At 41.4% G+C, this 21,113-nt stretch overlaps 5 protein-coding genes and 1 non-coding gene across 6 annotated transcripts; 2 read left to right on the forward strand and 4 right to left on the reverse strand.

The window, feature by feature from the left end:
* Positions 1-126: 126 nt before the first annotated feature.
* On the reverse strand, positions 127-534 carry LOC116260682 (uncharacterized). The gene has a single exon (XM_031639120.1). It carries the CDS (start codon positions 532-534, stop codon positions 127-129), a length of 408 nt encoding a protein of 135 aa, XP_031494980.1.
* Positions 535-2,090: 1,556 nt separating this feature from the next.
* On the forward strand, positions 2,091-6,946 carry LOC116261459 (uncharacterized). The gene is made up of 7 exons (XM_050079612.1): positions 2,091-2,260; positions 2,456-2,909; positions 5,714-5,848; positions 5,931-5,966; positions 6,021-6,156; positions 6,484-6,598; positions 6,681-6,946. The coding sequence occupies exons 2-7, from the start codon at positions 2,515-2,517 to the stop codon at positions 6,794-6,796; spliced, it is 933 nt and encodes a 310-aa protein (XP_049935569.1). The 5' UTR covers positions 2,091-2,260; positions 2,456-2,514; the 3' UTR covers positions 6,797-6,946.
* Positions 6,947-7,632: 686 nt separating this feature from the next.
* Positions 7,633-7,739, reverse strand: LOC116261610 (U6 spliceosomal RNA). The gene has a single exon (XR_004174315.1). It is a non-coding gene; the product is annotated as a U6 spliceosomal RNA (small nuclear RNA).
* A 1,001-nt stretch (positions 7,740-8,740) lies between these two features.
* LOC116259845 (ubiquitin-conjugating enzyme E2 variant 1D-like) lies at positions 8,741-11,100 on the reverse strand. Its single transcript, XM_031637795.2, has 4 exons — positions 10,880-11,100; positions 9,946-10,085; positions 9,733-9,858; positions 8,741-9,259 (listed from the first exon to the last, which is right to left on the reverse strand). Exons 1-4 carry the CDS (start codon positions 10,911-10,913, stop codon positions 9,119-9,121), a joined length of 441 nt encoding a protein of 146 aa, XP_031493655.1. The 5' UTR covers positions 10,914-11,100; the 3' UTR covers positions 8,741-9,118.
* Positions 11,101-13,596: 2,496 nt separating this feature from the next.
* Positions 13,597-17,441, forward strand: LOC116261110 (uncharacterized). The gene is made up of 7 exons (XM_031639724.2): positions 13,597-14,074; positions 14,204-14,263; positions 15,941-16,023; positions 16,161-16,225; positions 16,304-16,337; positions 16,965-17,035; positions 17,174-17,441. The coding sequence occupies exons 1-7, from the start codon at positions 13,798-13,800 to the stop codon at positions 17,262-17,264; spliced, it is 681 nt and encodes a 226-aa protein (XP_031495584.1). The 5' UTR covers positions 13,597-13,797; the 3' UTR covers positions 17,265-17,441.
* A 185-nt stretch (positions 17,442-17,626) lies between these two features.
* On the reverse strand, positions 17,627-19,754 carry LOC116260683 (berberine bridge enzyme-like D-1). The gene is given in 5 exon segments (XM_031639121.2): positions 17,627-18,377; positions 18,380-18,648; positions 18,650-18,806; positions 18,809-19,580; positions 19,674-19,754. Coding segments are annotated over 5 exon segments (1,587 nt in total). The 3' UTR covers positions 17,627-18,069.
* Positions 19,755-21,113: the final 1,359 nt, after the last annotated feature.

The raw sequence follows: 21,113 nt of genomic DNA on the forward strand, positions 1-21,113 counted from the left end.
TTTATCAGGTATCGAGGATACAGGAAAAGATATTCCACGCTAAAAAAGAAGATTCATGATCAGGGTTTGGCTCTCTCACCCCCTTTGATGAACCGGAAAATTTTTCGCCAACGTGTTCCGACTCTTTCACCCGTGGAACTGAAACACGAGATCTAACGAGCGAAGGTAGTCTGCCCGATTGAACGATAACCTCCGGCCGGAAAAGTCCAGCGGCTCGGGTGAGGTAGACGACGGGGAAGCGGGCCGCTTCCGGCGCTTATTTTGCAGACCCCACTGTTCGACACCCCGCTGAAGGCTCTCCACTTCTGACTCCTCACGGTCGACCATGGGCTCGTCCTCCGCCGGTGTGGCGGCCGACGAAAGGGAGGGCTCAACGGCAGAAAGGAAACTCTCGATCCGCACCTGAACGACTCTGAGCGACTCCCGGGCCTCGGTGACCTGCGCGGCCGGCGTCAACGGCGACAGCTGCCTTGCGATCAGAGCTGCATGCTCAAGGGCCGCCACGAGGTCGGGTATCTGCGACTCGCCGGCCATCGTATGAGCCGCCTTCCGGCGGGACGGCTGCTAATTGCTTCGTTCGGAGAAGAAATTTTACGGAAATGGACGTCGGGTATGGATTCGAACCCGACTTGCGTCGATGAAGTTGGACCGATTGATCACGATTCGTGGCTTTACAGGCCACAAAAACATATCTTACAATTTTCTTCGTACATTCTTCGCATGGACAAGATTTCACCAAAATTATTCACCGAAAGTGTGTTTGTTTTCTTTCTCTTATTGAGTCTATACTTTTATTAAATCATGTTTGATTGCTTTCTATTTCAGATTGAAGTTGAGATCTGCCCAGAAATAAAAGCACTAATTCAAAAAAAAAAATATATATATATATAGACCTCTCAAATACATAATAAATCGATAGAAGGGCATCGAGCAGATGGGCACCGATATGTGATAATGTGAATAAGCAAATAGTTAGGGGCAGCCAATATAAAACCAATTAAAATTCAGAAAGCTGTGTGGGCGACTGCCTACACAATCCCACATGTGGTTTCGGGATCAAATTCAAGTCCCAACTTTATACCTTTTTCATCCAAACAGGCCTTATAACAATACATCATTATCCGACTAAACCAGTTTTTTCACGCAAAAGAGTGGTTCTACACCGCTTTCAACTTTGAGGCTTAAACCTGATTTGGGGCCCCCCATGTGAAGAGAGAAAACCTGTAGAAACACTCTGTGATTGTTCCATGCAAATATTAGGCCAAATTCATGGAACATTAATTATTCCAACACAGATTGCTATGGAATACAAAAAGGAAAAATATAAGTTTCCATATAACCAGCAACAAAGAAACTTCAAGTTCGATTGTACAAATTGAATATGGAAAATATTTTTTTTTCTCATTCTTTATAGAAAACCTAATGTTATTATCATCAAAATCATGTTGATATCGAAAGCAAGAAGAGGCTCGACACTATCCCTTTCTAAAAATCGGATCATATGGAAGTCGTGTTAGCCAAGTCAGCAGATATAATACCATAACATCAAAACATAGTCTTTAATCAAAATTGTAGGGCCAATATGACTCGATACAACTGATGCATATAAATGATGCGCACCTTTTCCCCTAAGGCTTTGAATACTAGATGGAATCCGATGTTGACTACACTAAATTTTATCATTTATTATTGTTATTATGACATATATTTTTAAATACAATTAAAATGTAAAACGATGCACCAAAAAAAAAAATTTAAATTTACGGGATTTTATAGTTGGAGTCACATATCCAAAAGTTGGTCATTTTTTTTTTTTTGCTTTTATTGAAATGCAAGAAAAGGTTCTTATACTCAACTACAAAGTATTAAGTGGACCGTAAAAACAGAAATAAATATGTACCTTCATGTAATATAATAAAATTTGCTGGTGCTAAGTGTAAGATCGTGAAAATCGGGTCTTGATCCGACTCGTTATGATCCAGATAAGGTGACGGCTCCTCGATGGCGTAACTGGCGTTCCCGAACAAGCACCAAGGCCCGATATGCGCGTCTGAGAACCCGCCCCGCTTCCCCTTTAAAAACGGACGGCGATGGTACCGTTACGCTCCCCAGCCATCCGCCGCTTCCCCGCTGCCCGGATTCCGGTTGGCCTTGCTCCAACGCCGCCGGTGACTCCGTCGGATCGGGTACTCGTACCAGAAATCCGACGGAAACTTGAACTTCTCCAGTTCATTTTGGTTCTCCGGCGTTGCGTTTGCAGGTAGCGGAATCGTCTTCCGTTCCTTCCTTAATCGCGTTTTAGAATGTCGAGGAAATAAACTCGTTTTGAGCCCTAATTTTTCTTCTTCTCTGTTTCAGCTAGTTTTTGCCAACTAATGCATTCTTTTGTCTCGGAAATATGAGAATTGGGGCAATTAATTTGTGGAGCCTGTTCCTCACAGTGTATTTCTTGTAGGAAGAAGGGATTTGGATGCGGGACGGGGGAGAATTCCTAATTATTAACCGGATTAACAAATGCATAATGAAGAATCGTGCGAGAATGGGTCTTCAAACGGCTCTTGCAGCGACAAACGAGCGGACGAGCACGTCGACAATGATCTCGGGGCGCAAGGAAGCGAGCTGAATCCCGATGAGGGACTTCTGGAGGCGAGACGTGAGAATGATCAGAATACTGCTGCCAGAGATGGCGATGGCGAGAGTCTTAGGGGCTCTAATTCACTCATGCAGCTGGCCGATGACTCTGCTTCGGGAGCGGTCTTCATTATGGTTCCAAAAGACAGCCCGCGAGAAGAGTTGGCTGCGTCTGGGGTTCCAAAGGTTGAAATTTGCAGGGAGGTTGAAGATGCAGCGGCTTCGTCACCCAATAAACTTCCTCTGGAGAGAAACGGAAGTTATAACGAACGGTGCCGGTAATCTCGCAGCTGTGAGGCTTGAGCTGAATATGAATACCTAGAATGGGTTTTAGATGGTTGCACGTCTATCTACTAATTATTGTATTATTATAGTTAAATTTTCAATAATTAATTATCGGCCGGTTATCTCATCGTTCCCTTGCTTACTTATCTATCTATACAGTGATGCTTTTAGAATCCGTTCGGATTTCAGATAAAATGGGTCGAGGGTTCTGGAAATTGCAGCTCTCTGGGCCTATATGTTTGGACCGACTCGATCCAAATTGTCACCAGACTCACCACAGTAAAATCTAGGGGTTTGAGATCCTATTGGAGTAGGTTGAACAGTTGAAGTTCGATTTCCTGGACGTCGTAGGAAAACCTAAAATTGTTATAGGATGTGCCAGTCAAACGATGTAAATGCATATTAAATTGGGGGTTCTATGTTGTGATGAGTCACTGTATCCTAGCACGCCAATAGTGACTTTGATGTTGGATGTGCATTTCTTCTCATCCCTGGAAACTTAGATAATTGTTGAATTGGTTCAAGTGAGAGACTTTAGTGTTCTATAATTTTGAATTCTGCAGAGAAATATAGACAAGCTATGTTTATTGTTGCCTCTACCGGTTGCAGGGATATAATTTGCGGGACCTATAGTCCTTTGTTCCCTTGTGGCAGCAAAAATGTGCAAGTGTGCTGCTATGACAGCATAGATTTCATTTTAGCCTGTGGGATTGTCTATTTTGCAAGAGGATCCTCAACTAGTATCCAAGGATTTTGTTAATGGTCTCTTATACCATGGTTCCTGGTTCACTTAATTCGCATACAAACTCTACGATTATCTGGAATGCCTTCCAATTTCCATAATTCCCAATAGTAAAGTCAACTTGGCACCTAAAAGCCATTGTGGTTGGCTTTCTATCTTCGAGAGCAAGATGATGCAGTTCACTTGTTTGCAAAGTTATCATTTTCTCCTTTCCCTTTTCACCCATCTTCTGTGGTAGAAATGCAGACTAACCTCGCTTTAGATTTTAGAAATTTCTCCTCCTATTTTAAATTATTTCAATTGATGGCCATTTCTGGTGAAATAAAAATTGCTATCGTACTTGGATGTTCAGTAAACTAGGAATGTTGAATTTAGTTTCTAACAATCGGGGGTGAAACCTGAGGTCCTGCTATGAAGCACTAGAATCCACATTGAAGATGAAGTTTTTCACTATTACGAATGTAATTGCCCTTTCAATTAGATGTGTTCTGTTGTTTTAGATTTATTAGTTAGACCAGTTCACATGTTTGCTGAACCTCTCCTTCGATGGGTTGATGCTCTACATCAGCCATCTTGACCAGGTCTCTCTGGCACAATACTTGTCATATTGATAACAGGTACATAGTATATACAACTCTGTATTAGTTTTAGTAACTTTAATCCTAACTTTTGGAGCATATCATTTTTAGTTTTCGTCAAAAGTGAAAAAGTTGTATTATATTTTTGAAAATATCATGAGAATCACAATGGACTCGTTCAAAGTCAGCGTCCGAGTCATGTCTTTCTGTAGCAACTGTGATGAAGGAATTCCAAGGAGTTCAAACACTTTTCTGAATGACAATCCAATGTAACCTACTTGGACAGGTCTAAATTAAGGACCAGTTCTGATCAATGAATGCAACCAATTACATGATTACTTTGTTTTTGTACCATGTAGACTTTTAGTGTCCTAGGGAGTTGGACTAATAGTCCTGACAAATGACGAGATATTCCAGAGGTTCGCCTTTGGACATGTCAAGAATAAAGGAGCACTATTGATAGTGAGATCAGTCGGAATGTCTATAGCTTATTCTAGAGAAATGATCAATTGATAAATTGATATATACCTTTTTCACTGCAAAAAATTGATCAATACTTAGTACGTTCATATTTATGTCAGAAAAATGGCAAAGAAGATGTTGACTCATTCATAATTTTAGCTATTATGTTAAATCTATGGATATTGGTCAAGATATATCCACTTCCTCTTGCGACTTAATGTTTTGCATGAAGGTTACATGCCAATTTAAGGTTGAACAAGTTGATAAATATTTGAATTTCAATATTTTCTTACTCCCACAAGCAGGGAGGAGATGAACTCTGAATAGCAATTTTTTCCATATCTTATGATGAAAAGGTCAGGATGAAGATACCTTGAAAAATCAGTTATGCAAGATGAGTTCTCAAATAAAGAAATGGCTGGAGATGGGATGGTGTAGCTTCCTAAGTCTTTTGTTTTCGTGTATGTTTACCAATGGGCGGCAGAGAGGAGGAGAAGAGGAGATAGGTTAAAAAAAAACCAAATGTTGTTTTTCACAGTTTGTCTGCTTGATGCATGTATGAAGCATGGAATCAGGCTTTATTCTTCAGTCTTCTTTGTGCAGTCAGAAAATTCTAATGAACACCGAGTTTTCTGAAGCTTTACTCTTAGGATCATTTCTCTATGCATTTTTCGGGTTTTGTTTTTTCTTTAATTTGACACATGATGAGAGCATGTAAGTAGCTCAAATGAATTTCGCTATTGGGATAACAGGTGGTCAATCCAACTTGCCAGACCCATCAAGTAAAAGTAACAAATAAAGCAGGAGATATTCCAATAAGAGTTTGGTTATGTTCCTACTTGTCATGTGCATCACTTGGTCACTGGTTTTTGTCTGGCTAGAAATATGCATAGTTTGGAATTCATATCGTGAAATAGTTATTTTTTCAATTTTTGAATTAATTGACAATTTGTCATGCTTTACCAGAACTGCTTGCTACTTGGTGGTAACTTCTTATTCCAACATAAAATGCCAGGGTCTGTCACGAGCAGTCTGAAGAAGCTATTGTGGAGCTTGGGTGCAGCTGTCGTGGCGAGCTTGCAAAAGCTCACCGTTCTTGTATACAAACTTGGTTTTGCACCAAAGGCTCAAATAAATGTGAAATTTGCCAGTAAGTGTCCACTTTCTTTTTTCACTTGTATTCTCTTCCCACTTTGAAGTACGGAGAAGAATCTGATTTCTTTTGACAACAGGCAGGTGGCTGTAAATATACCTTTACCTGGTTCTCAGCTAGCATCTCAGGCAAGTTTGAGTTTTATATAATCTTATCGTATGTTTGTCAGGTTATTTGGTCAGTGTGTCAGTTTTCTTCTGATGACATCCATTTGGTTTGGTGTTATGCAACAGCCAGGTTATTGGGTGTGGACAGTGGAACCAACACTTAGAGTATCTGATATTAGAAGCACAGATCGTCGCAGGGTATGTTTCTTGTCCTGTTGGGCCATTAGCTGCAGTCATCTCATGTCTAGGTTAGTAGAGCAGAAACAATTGTTTGATACTAATCTAGGCTCTTGCCGAGTACCCACTTGGAAACCAATTGGTGCTCTACTGATGTCAATGTAGATGAGTAACTTGGCACCTGCTTTGATCTGGGTCGGGCACCTATTTTATTTCCAACTCGTTTTTCATAAACAATATTGTTGCCAATTTGTGTGAGGAGTTAGCATGATGAATTTCATAAATCTTATCTGGATGAACATTATTGTTCTTGTGGGTATTGATTTAACTCATTAAGAATTTGGTCAGGGCTGCATAAGTCCACTTTGGGTGGCATTTTCCATCTTAATTTGTGGACTTCTTCTAGATGTGCTGATATCTATGACTCTTGGCCTCTCAGCGCTGCCTGTAAATATAATCATCGGTACCATCTTCTCCATTTGTTTGCCCTCTATTCTCCTTCCTTCCCTCTCTCTCAAGAAAGCTCATGTCATGGATTCATGCAGGTATTTTGGTTGTACTGGGTCTTGGAACTGCACTTCGTCTTGCTCTGGACTGCTGTTTCGAGTGGACGTTGAGAAGAGTGGTGCAAAGATCACAGTTAAACAGTAACCCCGTCTAGTAATAGATTCCAAATTTTCTGTTCGGTTTCCTTTCCCGTGTTATATCTAGAAAATGTCTACACATAGTTCAACAAAGAAGGTGAAAATTGGTATATTGTAAAACCAGCTGTAAGCAGCTTGCATAAAAGATCGTATGATCTCTTTCTGAATGTCTATAGGACATATGATGAGTCTCCAATGGATAAAATTTGTTGCCAAGTTTAGAAGCTGAAGTTTGATTGGATTCTTGTAGATGTTAGCATGAAGATCGTAATAGCATGTCTCGCTCTCACCAACGCTACAAGTGGACGATAAAGTGATACGTTTGTCGACTTGTGCTTGGCTCCATGCTATTTCTGCTGAACCACTGTGTGAGACAAACAAACAGCTTTTCTGTGTGGGGCACGTTACTTGCAAACAAGGATGATATTCAGCAGAATGGGTCTGAATATGAGCGAGACTTGGTGATACCGGTCCGGGTTTTCTGGACTGCAGGGACAAATGGCACCTAACGTATTCTTAGCAGCTGGCATAATCCAAGCTCATGTCAGAGCAATAAAAAGTTAGAACGGAAAAGGGTTGACAAACAGATCTAAGAAGTTGGGTAGTCTTCAACCCATGTGCGCAATCAAGACAAGATTGACCAGCTTCCTTATAACTGAAGCAGCTTGCTAGCAGTATGGATTAGTCTGTTTTCTTTGAAATTATATTGCTATTGCTAGTGTTATTGGACTTGTACTCTGGTTCTGGAAACTTTGACAGCTAACTGTTCATGGTCATGGAACACGTTCCGCATAAGGCATGTAGATCCACGGATTACGAATCTTTTCCCCATAATCCATGCAATCGGGGTAATGAAGATTCAGAAAATGACCAGAGTTAGGTGCGTCATCCTTGTGCAGGGGCACGCTAATCTTCTCTATATGTCAATCCAATTTTACCAGATCTCCAAAGAAAGCAAAACAGCCTAGAATCGGCAGCTCCAAACACAGCTACTGTTATTACGTGATCAACAAATGAAGCTTCGTCGCCGCCATTTGCGCTGTAAGGACACCACAGTTCAATGGTTACACGGGCTCACGTGGAAAGATCACATCTCATTTACCTTAAGTCGGACCTTTCAAGGAAGTCCCTTCACCTGCAGTTAGCTAATTTCTTTTGCACCACTAGCTTTAATCAGTGGCTGAAGTCCAGACCTTCACCCCTGATTTCGTAGCATTTGGAAGGCCTTGGTTTCGGTTTCATTTTGTCTGCCGCAATCCAGCATGCGAGATTGCTTCTTATTTCTATTCATAGGGTGAACATTATGCCGACAGACCCCATTCAAATAGGGCACTGTATTTCACAGGAATATGCACAAACAGACACACACACTTCCCTCTAAATGTTAGGTGTAGCACAAGTATGCATGCATCATATTCATAATCAATGGAGTTGGATATTTTGGCTCTTGAGATCCCAGGACGCAGGGAATGTGGGACATTCCGTTTCAAGAGTACATCAACAAGCACCTGCTGCCTCAAGCCCTCACCAAGCACATCCTGATAGAGAACCCTTTTTAATTTTTCACATGCCATTAGCCATGACAAGGGAAAACGAGATCACAGATGAAAATGAGAAATTGCTTGTGCAGAGGCGAGAATAAAGGGAACACATTATATTTGAGGATAATGAACTCCGACCAAAAGTGGACAATAAAGTTACCAACATATAGTGGTGAGTGCTATGTCTGAGGTCACAATGCTTACGACGAAGTGAGACAACTAGGTGAAACGCCAACCATGTAGCCGGGAGGATATGGCCACTATGGGCAACAAAAAAGGACTATTCCCACAGCCTGCTACAACTGCGCAAGCAGTGGAGTGTAATACTGAAACCTGTGAATGCTACATCAGAAACCTTTTTCAAACGATGAACTCCTTTTATATTGTAAATCACAGGGGACCAACATTGCTTCTGCGATGTCAATGTTAACCTCCAATTTCCAAAGGCTTTCTTCTAATTTGATGAGTGTCTTATAACGTGCTTAACATAAAGAGGTTTCACATTACTTGGACCAAGTAGACCACACAAAGTAAAACAACGCAGGAGAAGGACGGACACTGATTAATTCATGAGTTCTACTACACATTTGAAGTTTCTGATTAACGCAACAGACTCTCAAACCTTCTTTCTAGAAACATGACAATCAACTTACCGTGTTCACACCTTTCATCGGTTCTGACCGGGTTCCCCCACACTGCTTCTTTGAATATTCCCAACTTTAACCAACGGAATGAACGTTTCTTGCTCCATCATGCGATCAGCACCATGACTCCACAGACGACGCAGCAAGCTATGGACTAAAAGTAAGTGCCTTCTGGCGGCTGAACTAATTTTCGGTTATGAGGAGCAGCCATTTCCTTTTTCAACTGTGTCAGTATGTCCTCCATTGTGTACTCCCGCTGCCAACTTGCCAACATGCCAAATTTTTTTGGTTCAACCTAGGGAAAAAAAAGGTATCGCATCAGCAAACATGTTCACAAGCACACACCATCCATAAACTTTAATATACACAAAAGGGTTATATATCTGGTTACAACTACGTTCCATGTCCAAAACATTATGAAAGTCATCCCGTTCGCTTCTTTCCTTTTCTTTTTGGAACATTCAGAAAATGGAAAAAAACAGGAAAACACTATCAGGAATGTTCATGTCCTGTTCCGTGTCAATTGTGTGCATTCAATGTGCAATGCTGGTCTTCATCAGAGAAGGCGTATATGGGAATACTGATTGAAGGAACCAAGCAGCTCCATTCGCCCTGTCATAATGGATACTCTAGGAGCTGCATAAATGAAATTGAGATATTCTCGATGACTATCAAAAACATGGAGTCCATTACAGAGATGATTATGATAACCGCAATTTTATTTATGCCAAAAAGACAACTTGGTGCTGAGGTCTTTTTCGTGTTTACCACTCCAGTTTCATGATTTACGCATGTCATGTTGATTCGTGAGTGAAACCTAACACTGGGAGGCTTGTCAGGGTAATCCTTGTCGCAGAACAGCTTCAGTTGATAGATGCGCCCTTCATGAACGGACTGCAAAAAAAGAAAACGAAGGTAAGATGCTAAAAACAGGCAAACTAGAACCAAATTCTGGGTAAGAAAACATAAGCATTATTATACATTATGAGGTCCTATGATCGTCCCCGTCCAGGACCGCATGTAGATGTCGTCACCATCATCCATCCCGTAGCTAACTGTGCCATCTCCAATTCCCTTTTCTCCTCGCTCAAGCTCTTCCAGCAATCTGAAGTTGCGCGGAACTGCACAAATATAGCCACGTAAACATGAAGAATATCTTCGTACCATCGGGAGGCGTGTACAAATAAATGCTCACATACTAAAATCTACAGGGCACTTGACTAGATTTTGGGAATCAAAGATCCTATAGTTATATTTATGCTGCAAAGACTCCACTTCCCAATGTTGAAAAAACTTCCAACAATTTGGAGCTACACTAAGAACGTTTTGTAGAGCAAGTTGAATGTTACAAATAATGCTCAAGAAACAGACAACTGACTAAGCATTATAGGCAAGGTTATGCAACATTCAACAAGTAACTCAAGTCAAAACCGATTTTCGCACGAAAGACACACGAGGACGTGAAATTTGCGGTCACCACATACTTGCACTCACAAAGCAAATAGGATGCACATTCACGCTATGGATTTGTTCTAAGCTCACAAAAGTTCATTACTACACACAAAAATCTTGATCATTCGCTCCCAGAATCGCCCCAAACAAGCTGCCTTATTTCTGTGCATTTAAACGGTAATACGCAAGCAAACGCGCGGATATTTGCAGAAGTCCAGCCTAAAACGCAGCAAGGGACACATCAATCAAAGCAAAAAACCAATTATTCACTCAGGATCGAACCGATCCCATTACGGAACATGATCACCAACAGCCGGGAGCAGAATCGCACGATACAGACGAATTTCGCAACACGAAAACACCCGATCTAGTAAAGAAGCAATCGGCGCATGATTGAAACCATAAAACCACGAAGAAGAAGAAGACGAAAAAGGAAAGGATGAAAGAGCTGAAGGCCACCGACCCACAACGCTAGATCCTCCCGAACCGATCGTCATGCCGCACCGTCGGCTCCGGTCTCCAACCCAACAGGGGGGACTCAGCGTTGGAAAAGAAGGAGCGGAAGGTCTAGTAGCCGCCGGGATCGCGGTCGACGGCGCCGGAGCCTTCGGAGGGCGGAAGGGGGCAGAGCCGCAGAGGGGGAAAGTGGCTCCTTCGTGTCGCTTCTCGCTCTCCCTTTGTTCGTATTATGGGCTTCGAAAGGGATACCGATGATTTTTTTTTTTTTCCCCTTCCCCGAGAGTCGTCAAGTTGGGGTGGGGCCCGCTCGGTGGGGTCGCCCAACTTCTTTTTCTTTCGTCATTGGCGCTGGTGAAACCATATTACGCAACTGAGACGTACCTCTCGGTAATTCGCTTACTCGTTGCTTATAATTGGTCGGATTAGTTATTAGGAGACCAAAAATTCGATCGTCAATTTAATTTTTATAAAAATTATTAGTTATTAGAAGATCAAAAGTTGGCCGGCAATTCAATTTTTATAGGTATTATTTATTTGAATTACAATAATAGTATATGCATGAGACTTTAGTTCACGGGTGTATATGACATAAAAAAAAGTGGCCTCTTAAAATATTCTCCCACAAAAGCTTTTAGTGAGAGCTTAAGAGTATCTTCAAGAGAGTTGATAGGCAGTCAATCTCTATTTCAATTTACGATGTATAACTATTTATGCTGCAAAAACAATAGGTCATTACCTACCAAGTTAAAAAATAACAAGAAAAGCATCCCAAAGTACTAAAAATATGTCTTATGGTAAGTATTAAAAATATGTCTTATGGTAAGTACTAAAAATATGTCTTATGGTGAGGTTAGATAGGGGCTTCAGCTTTTTGCTGACCCAATAGTGAGTGGAAGCCTAATGTCCTACTTCACTTTTATGTTTGTAATTTTTTTTTGTTTACACCTTGGCTTTCCCCCGTGAAGAGTGAAAAGGATTTTTAAGGGCCTTTAGACATGATATTTTGATTTTTTAACTTCTTTGGAGATAACAATTGCATGCTTTTCATTAGTATCCTGTTTATGTATTATTGAGCTTAGTGCCATAATGGAGATGCTTTTTTTTAACTATTATATTATTCTGTGAATTCTAATTATGATTGATTCGAGTAATGAAGAGAAAATGCTTCTTTTTACAGGCAACACAAGCTGCGGTTAAAGTGGCTTGTAGCTTATCATGTTCACATTGTAGTTTTGAACTTCAATTTAATTTTTTGAATTCCAGCTTGAAACCACTTGAGCAGATAAGTGAATGAAATATTTTAGGTTTTTATAGTAATATTTGATTCACGTGTTTTTGCAATATAAAGGTAATCCCTTCATGTAAATCAGTTTTTTTTTTTCCTTCCTTTTTCTTTTCAAGACAAGGTGAAGCTAGAAAAACAAGGGAAACGAGAGTTATTGGTAGTGGATAATGAGATGCATCATTAGAGAGCGTTAATTCTTGACTTCCTACGTAAGTTTTTGGCTTCTTTGTTTTTTATAAAAAGATTGAACTCATATTCATTAGCAATTTAAGGGTGGGAATCTGACCGGGTACTAAAAGGTTAGTCGGGTACCTGGTCTATGATGAGTGCTAAAAAGGCTCATTAGACCAGGCTTGTAACACTCTCGAAGTTTAGTCCTATATCGAAGATTGTGAGGATCTTCAGGGCTTATAAAGGGAGGCTATTAATAAGATGATTGTCTTGGTTTTCAGTCTTTTTGAGGCTGGAGCCGAAACTGCTAGGGGGTGGGTGGGGATCCGTCAAACCAGAGGTCCGAGTTCAGGAGTGGGTCGGGTTGTTATAGTGGTATCAGAGCAGTTTCAACATTCAGACTCCCACACGCGCGGACACGTGTGCCTTAAAAGGGGGGGGGGGGGTTGGATTGTAACACTCCCGAATTTAGTCTTATATCGAAAATTGTGAGGGATCTTCAAGGGAGGTCATTAATGAGATGATTGTCTTGGTTTCTAGCCTTTTTAAAGCTATATCCAAAACGGCTAGGGGAGGGATTGACATCCACCAAACGAGGGGCCCGAGCCCGGGATAGGTTGGGTGGTTATAAGGCTGGCCCTAATTAGATATTGGGTGTTTGACCTTGTTCAATATATACCCTTAAACTTCATCTCTTCATATTTTTTTGTTATATATATATTTATATAGATAATCTTCATCTCATCTGTGTGATGCCTGCAGCCAATCCTTTATCTTAGTATGTTGTTGAGGGTTTATGAGATGTTAGAAAACAACATGCTAAGGGTTTCGATAAAGATGCATATCAAACCAGATACCCAGTAAGCATGAACTTGACAACTGGGTTCACCCTAATAACTTAACTACTAGGCTTAGACTAGGGCTTCAGGTATGCCCATGCCGGGTCGATGCCCAACCTTAATCGGCGTTATTGCTTGTCCTGCGGCATAAAAAGTAAAGCTAGTAGTCTCTTTTTTAAAAGCTTATGTCTGTTTTGGCTTTGCACAAAAGATAAAGATTGATAGACACAAGAATCAAGCTAATGGCTGATAAGAAAGCTAGTAGTCTCTTTTTAGAGTTTATATGTTGGTTTTGGTTTGTAAGAAAGACAAGTGAGTCACATGAATCAAACTAGCAACTGGCTTCCTGATCTAATCGGTTCACGTCAAGGAAATATTATGGACTTCCGGCAGCTTTATATTCAACTCTTATTACACCAAGCAAGCGCTTCTAATTTAAGCCTCGCAGCGTTAAAAACCCTGAGAAGAGCCCGGCGATAACGGAAGACAATAGAGACGGCGTTTGGCCGTCCGGCCTAAGCCCATCAGTTGGACGATGGGACGAATGGACGCACGAACTCCGTAACTCGCAGCCATCCATTCCCCCAACTTCCTCTTCTTTTACCTCCCTCTCCCGTTTTCATTCTCATGGCTTCCTTGTTCACGAGGCACTTCCACCTCTGCTGCCGGCGGGGGCTCTCCGCCTTCAGTCACCACACGCCCTCTATCGACCCACTCGTTTCCCGCATCGGGACACGTGGGCAGTCCCTGATCGCCGGACCCGGCCGGATCTACTGCTCGTTGCCGGCTTCCGGCGAGGGCGGGAAGGTCTCGGCCCGGCTCTCGCAGATGCAGCAGCTTCTCCAGCAGGCTGAGGAGAGGGCCGCGTCTGTCTCCGACGAGCCGACCCCGAAGATTACGTTAGGTTCTGAAATTGGAACTGCTTTTCCTTCTCGCTTGTTGTCTGTTCGGCATTCAAAATCCTAAATTTCCAGGTCTTATAACGAAGTTAGGCGATTCTCGTTTTGTGCGCTTTTTTTGTTTTGTTTTGCAGATCATGTTATCGTTAACTTCGCACGAAGCGGCGGCCCTGGAGGCCAAAACGTCAATAAAGGTCTCCGTTCATCCTACTCTTCCATTTCTTTTTCTGCAATACTTGAAATGCTATTTATGTTTATAAGAGCTGAGGCTGCGCATTGGAATTCGGTGGAACCGAAAACGATCAACCAGAGTAACTCTAGCCTCCTGGCGAATCGGACCGTACCGTAAATACAGTTGTGGGGATCATTTGATTCCGCTGCAGAGATAGTGTGCATCTTATCAAATTCGCCTATAAAGCTTTACTTTTGTTTGTCAGTGTATAACTGTTGAAGTTTGATTTTACAGTCTAGAGCTGAGCTCTGACCACAACGCTTGTGGGGTCTTTACTTGTTTATGATTTTTGCAAGTTTAAGAGTTACAGAAACAGGAGTAACTTAAATACATACTGGCTTGATCATGCAAATAAGATAAGTGAGGTCATTCAAATTTCAAAAAGTTCTGATTTTCCAACCACTGGATCAATGTGAATCAACATTATCAAACGACCAATTGAAATTTTGGGTTGAGTTTGGCATGGTGCCTTTCACCATGTGCAGTCAGTCTATGAAAGGAATAGATAATGTTAAAAATGTAATGTTGAGCGTGTCTAACACTAGTGTGCTATGATATGCTATTCCTATGAAGTGTTTCTGATGTGTATTATTGTCCTCTGAGTTCAAGTTGAAATCTAATGTAATTAATGATGAACTTTCATTGGAAGAGCAGTCATTAGTAGTTATGATTTATGCAGTTATGCCATTAAAGGAAATACATAAAGTTGATAATGCAACGTTAAATGTGCCTAACACTAGTGTGCTATGATATGGTATGCCTATGAAGAGTCCTTGTATGTACTATTGTCCTTGCATTGACACAGGATGCACACCTAAGTGAATGCTGTGAATTCTTCATGTGATACAGGCAAGGCATAGAGTACTGTATACTTTTATCATGTCTAGACTTCTGTCCTTCACGTTGCTTTATATTATGCCATGATGGTACAGTCATACTGTTGTTAGCAGGCCGTACATTTGGTTCTGCACTTCTGTGTAGTGCTGGGGAGAGGCACTTTTTACTTTGGTTGTTACACATGCCCTTCTCTTATCTATGAAAATAGCTGCTGTCAAGGCTCACACCTGTATATGCACTCTGCACATGGATGGCCTAAGCAGCTCCAGTAACTTTTTTTCTGATAATATCTTCAATTGCACTAATTATTATTGGCTTATTTTAACCTTTTTTTCAGAAGGTTCTTCAATTATTCTTTTGGCTTTTCTCCTTCCTTTTGTCCTCAGCTGCCCTTAATAGTCGAAATAAGTTATGATATTTTGTCGAAGAGAAATACCCGTGTTGGTTTCAACTTTGATGCTATACACGGTGGCAATGGATCTTCACTTGAACTGTTAAAGGGTTGTATTTAAGGAGTCTTCCAAAAGCTATGAAACCTAGCTTTATTTTTGTTTTTATGTATTATGAGCCATGTAATTTTAAATATCCCATTGTATGTAAGCACAATTGTGAACTTGCAGCTTTCATGAGAATCACATATTTGCACACGAGGCACTCAACAATCTCATACTCAGGCCTATAAACTTTGTATCTGAATCCATGTGTCTTACTTTGTTCTTTATTACTACTTGGTTTGTGCCATTGTGCTATCTTAATGCAACTTTTGAAGTTTTTTGTATTAAATGCTTATTATTTGTTACAGTAAATACTAAGGTGGACATGCGGTTCAATGTAAAAAGTGCATACTGGCTTGGCGATAGGGTCAGGGATAAAATTCTGCAAATGGTCTGTCTCATTTTCCAATGTGAGACATCTTTAGTGTACTGCTATCCTTGTGTGTTTCATAGGTGCACATGCATTCATCTGAGCATACTTTTGGTACACTTTGATTCATGAGGATTTCTTTGTGTTCTCCCTAACAGGAGAAAAATCGGATAAACAAGGATGGAGAACTTGTTATTTCTTCAACAAAGACAAGAACACAGAAGTAAATATTTCTCTGTAAATCGACATACTTTTATTCAACTAACTACCTTGGTGGCCTACTTATATGATAAACCTGCAGGGGCAACATTGAAGATGCTTTGCAGAAACTTCAGGTACTGCAGATGTCCTTAGCTAATCCTGTGAATCTGATCCGCTTTGTCAGTTTAACTTAAATGGAAATTTAAAGGTGGCATTTGTCTTTTAGAATGCTGATGCTGGAGGCAACAGTGGCTGCATATTCCCTTTTATGAAAAATAGCTTGGTCAAGAAGAGATTGTCAAATGAATGTTTACACATAGATATACACAAGCGTAAACAAGAACAGATGCTTTTTACTTGCAATATATTAGCCTTGGTGTTTCAACAGCAACATATATCTTGTACTATGGATCATACATCTGGTTTTTATGGTCATGCAAAGCAGTTTTGGTTGCTGGTGCTTGAAACTATCATATGCTGGGAATTCAAGCTTGATGTCGGGGATTCTAACCCATGGCTTGACAGAGGTTAGATTGACCAAAAATAGAGGAAACCAGTATTATGGTAATTTTGAAGTATGTCTAGTTCTCCGTAGATAATAATAGTTTCACAGAAACTGTATTTTACATGTTTTTTGGTTGCAGTGCTTTGCAAAAACATCCTCTCTCTGTGTCCACCTGTATCTGCCTCAGCTGATCCCATCGCAGACTTTGAAGTTGTATACTTTCTTCCATTCATCAGGTTTCTTTCTTTTCGTGCAGGCTATCATTGACGCTGCCTCCTATGTCCCCCCTCCCCCTTCAGAGGAACAAAAGAAGAGGATAGCGAAGCTGTATGTAGTACACCAGCCTTGCTTTATTTTGTCAGCTAATTTCTTTTGTTCTTCTGAGTTCAGTTTAGTTACGGATACCATGTCAATAACTGATTCAACAGATTATACGCGTTTTTAATTCGTTGTGTTTTTTCCTAGTGCTGCTGTTGAGGAGCAGAAGAGGCGACAAAACAAGAAGGCTCACTCTGAAAAGAAGTCCGTTAGAAGAAACAAAGGAAGCTGGGACTAGTTAAGGGTAGCCGCTTTTTCTCCATTGTAAAGTGAGCTCTCCATTTTTATGTGTCATCCTTGCCGTTGACAACATATTCGTTAAAACTATTGAACGGAAATACATAGTACTGTAACCAAATGAGGACTGTAATTATGGGTGATCTATGCATTGCAATTAATTCTGACAAATTCCAAACCTTTGAATTGTTGTATCTTTGTGTGAAATTAGAGTAAAGTTTAATTATTTTAAACCACAGCGTTTTTACCTGTTTAACACTTGCTATTGTGGACAAAAGAAGAAGAGAACTAGCTTGTTAACTTCAGGGAAGAGCGAAGATGAAAGATTAGTTTCGCCATGTGCTTTTCCTCTAGTGTATTACAGCGGCTCTGCTTCATCACAATGTTCCTTTCCAAAGGTATTTTGTTTTACTCCATGTTTTTGGATACCAGTACGTTGGTATATAAACCTACTACTAGTGGCAAGTATCCCAACTGCAGGTTGATAAACTGCTCAGTCTCTCTCTCTCTCTCTCTGTGTGTGTGTGTGTGTGTGTGTGTGTTTTGTATGCATGAGTTGCTTCTGTTTCTGCATGATACATACTTTTAATAACATTTGTCTGCATGATACATACTTTTAAGAACATTTGTGTGCTCTCTTTAGTTTAAAAATATGTAACCATGTCTTTTAACTGTAACCTTTTGGGGAATCGTGACAGGTCAGCTATTATGCAGGACTTGACACTTGGCATTACTTATAAAAGAAAGTTCACATATTCTACAAAAACTAAAACATCAATATTTATAAATCAGCAATTATGTCCAATCTAGACAACAACAGCCAGAGGAGGTATGCTTTGAGGATTGCTAAAGACATTAGTGGGGTCACACTTCCTTTTCACTCTCACTAGCCTATCATAGTTGCCCACGAAGTATCTCTCACCCCATTCCCTTGCTCTTTGTGCATTGCTAGCCGTTGCATTCAAATCCAGTCTGCCCAAATCAAGATCCACATAGTTTATGTAGGCTGTCCTAGGCCCAGTGGACACATATAGAGTCGTGTGTCCATAAAATTTTATCAGCCACTTCATTTAAAGTATCACCATTCCATGCATCCTCTTCTCCTCACGCCACGATACTGGATGTTGTAGTGGTTGCCGTCTCGGTGTGGAAAAGGAATCGAGTCAGGTGAGATCCGAGCCATCTCCCCGCCACAAGGATCCAGTATCGCATAACCTCGAGACTGTTCCTCCAATATTCGAAAAACTTCCTTTATCGCTGTAAAGGGCAGCGAACACCTCACGTAGTCTGATTTGGCCTTGAAGTAGTTCTTTTCATGTAAGAACCGGTTTTCCAAATCCGATACGGTGATTCCCTCCCTTAACCCAGAGAAGAAAAACACGGAGTATCCTGCTCATCTCTCTACACTCGGCTGCACTAAGCCGGAGCTCCGGGAACTTCGCCTTGATAGAAGACAATGCCTCCTCCGGCGGGCCCAAGATACATGCCCTTGAACGTCGCAGAGATTTTGGGTGCTGGCACATCAGCAGCCCGGCGCCGACGGCACAGAAAGGTAGAAATCGTCCTGTAAATTTGGCCCGATCAACAGCCGGTTGTGAACCAACTCGGCCACTTGCTGTCTCGTGCCGCAACTAGAGAGGGCAAGCACGGACACCTTTCGTGACACCTCTCGGATCTGAAGCTTCCAAGCTGCGACCGCGCCCCAGTTGCCGCCGCCAGCCCCGCGTATCGCCCAGAAGACATCCTTGCCCATACCGTCTCGGTCCAGAATACAGCCGGTAGCATCGAAGAAGACGGCGTCGATAACATTATCGGCTGCCAGGCCGTATTTCCTTGACAACATGCCAAACCCGCCGCCGGTGCTTTCCCTGACAACATGAAAAACCCGCGGTCTCAGGAAGCTGGGGTCCGCGAATCGGAGGTTCTGGACGGAGAACCGAAACAGATGGTCGATCCGGGAAGCGTCGCGGGATAGCTGCAAATTTGACGTGAAGTTGCTCACTCCGTGCGCCTTTAGGCAGGTGGCAACATCCAGGTCGCCTGAGAACGTGAGGTCCAAGGGGTGAAGAAGATAAGCATGGAGACGGTCACAGCGAAGATGAGATTTCTCATGTTGCCCTTGTGGGCTTTTAGGCGGAGTGGAACCGCTCTCTCTCCCTCTTTCTCTTCTGGACTTTGAGATGCAGTAGGCAGAGAAGGTTTCGTGATAAAAAACAAAGAGAAGAAAATGTTCCGCTCCAAGAAAGAAGAGTGACAGTTTGATACATGGGGATTGCGACGCTTCTTTGTGACCGACTTTCCGGTTCCGGCCGACTTTCTACGACGTCGGGATCGACTCATCGAACTTCTGAACTCCAGAAAAAAGAATGAAGCAGCAAGCAGCGCCCACGTACCCTCTGGAGGACGTAACCAGAAGGACATGAATTCTCTCCTTCATGGTGATGTCAGCGTATCTGAAGCAATGGCAGGTGCCCTTTGCCTGCCTAACCATCTCACCATCTGCTCAAACCAGAAATCATGAAGTCATTTCTGTGCTTCTTCACTTGAACGAAGCAGAAATGAAGCATGAATGCCAACATCTCCTGGGGTGCGCCTTATACATGCATTCAAAATAAACAAGAATTAGCTGTGAAAATTAGGACACATGAATCTAGCTTGATGTAAGTAGGAATATGTACGCAATTGACAGTGTTTCAACGTGACGATCAGTGTAATCAACATCGCCCTTGTTAGTGATACACATCCTATCGGCCTCTCACCGCAACAATGAGGGGCTGGTTCTGGGTGTTTAAGCAGCAAATTCAGCTTTGCATTGGACGATATTTTCCTATAATAATAATAATAATAATAATAGTACAGTTAATTTGTTTTTTAACAATTTCAAATGGCCAGGGTGGGCTGATACAGACCGATGTGTTTATGTTTCAAAATGGTGCAAGGTCTGACCATATTGAAAATGAATTGATAGTAATGCTTTAAAACAGCCCCAAAGCAGTGTTTGGAAATGGGAACAAATTGTCATTGATGTATGAATTTACTTCAAAGATTTGAGCAGATTTATTCTCTTGAATCTGTCGAAATCTTTAGGATAAATTCATGAAATAGCAACAAACTGCTATTTAAGGGTGTTTAATAACATGAATGTTCCGTTGTTTGGGACATAGTGTTCCAATCTTTGGGACACATTCATAGAGCTTGGAACACAGTTTACCTGTTACCAAATTCTAATGGTACAAATTAGGTGGAACACATTTCTAAGTGAGATAAATTCTCCTATTTAATTATTGTTTTGCTAAAAGGACTGTCGAAGGATCGATAACTGAGTGCGTTCATACGGAAGGAACATTAAGAAATAGAAAGGAGCTTCAATAATACTCTTAGCAATGGCAGAGCGAGTCAAAAATGAATTTCAAGGGGCGCATATGTTTGGAAGCTGATTCAACAGAATCATTAGCCAGGCAGTTTGGGGATTTTCATTGTGAAACGAACATGGAAGGGTATCCACTACACCAACTAAAAGTGCTAATGGACTCATAGCAGCAATATCCAAACTCTCTCTGATCTCTTTAGAATCCCGTCCTCGACCAAATATAACTAATAACGGTAACTGTGTTTGAGTAAAGATTGCTCTTGTATATATTTCACCTTCCCCCATAACTATCTGAGACATCCCAAAGCGATTTTTCATGAAGTTGTAATATTTCTTGATTCTCACGTTCCAGACACTTGGTTCATGAGTGCATGTGTATTGTGTGAAAAAGCAACCCCATTGCAGGAGATCTTCACTTTACAGAACTGCCTAGGTTCCTTCTGCTCCATGGGAAGGACCTCCCAACAAAATATATCGTAG

This window comes from Nymphaea colorata, chromosome 9 (assembly GCF_008831285.2).
Source record: "Nymphaea colorata isolate Beijing-Zhang1983 chromosome 9, ASM883128v2, whole genome shotgun sequence".
Taxonomy (NCBI): Eukaryota; Viridiplantae; Streptophyta; class Magnoliopsida; order Nymphaeales; family Nymphaeaceae; genus Nymphaea; species Nymphaea colorata.

What these genes read in the sequence shown, in the direction of transcription:
- LOC116260682 (XM_031639120.1), bottom strand. Translation starts at nt 534, where the DNA reads ATGGCCGGCGAGTCGCAGATACCCGACCTCGTGGCGGCCCTTGAGCAT.
- LOC116261459 (XM_050079612.1), top strand. Translation starts at nt 2,515, where the DNA reads ATGCATAATGAAGAATCGTGCGAGAATGGGTCTTCAAACGGCTCTTGC. An exon ending in ATACCTTTACCTGGTTCTCA is followed by an intron (nt 5,967 to 6,020) that starts GCTAGCATCTCA and finishes TATGTTTGTCAG; the next exon opens with GTTATTTGGTCAGTGTGTCA. An exon ending in GAAGCACAGATCGTCGCAGG is followed by an intron (nt 6,157 to 6,483) that starts GTATGTTTCTTG and finishes GAATTTGGTCAG; the next exon opens with GGCTGCATAAGTCCACTTTG.
- LOC116259845 (XM_031637795.2), bottom strand. Translation starts at nt 10,913, where the DNA reads ATGACGATCGGTTCGGGAGGATCTAGCGTTGTGG. An exon ending in GGGAGGATCTAGCGTTGTGG is followed by an intron (nt 10,086 to 10,879) that starts GTCGGTGGCCTT and finishes ATATTTGTGCAG; the next exon opens with TTCCGCGCAACTTCAGATTG. An exon ending in CGATCATAGGACCTCATAAT is followed by an intron (nt 9,859 to 9,945) that starts GTATAATAATGC and finishes CTTTTTTTGCAG; the next exon opens with TCCGTTCATGAAGGGCGCAT.
- LOC116261110 (XM_031639724.2), top strand. Translation starts at nt 13,798, where the DNA reads ATGGCTTCCTTGTTCACGAGGCACTTCCACCTCTGCTGCCGGCGGGGG. An exon ending in AGGCCAAAACGTCAATAAAG is followed by an intron (nt 14,264 to 15,940) that starts GTCTCCGTTCAT and finishes TATTTGTTACAG; the next exon opens with TAAATACTAAGGTGGACATG. An exon ending in ACAAAGACAAGAACACAGAA is followed by an intron (nt 16,226 to 16,303) that starts GTAAATATTTCT and finishes ATAAACCTGCAG; the next exon opens with GGGCAACATTGAAGATGCTT.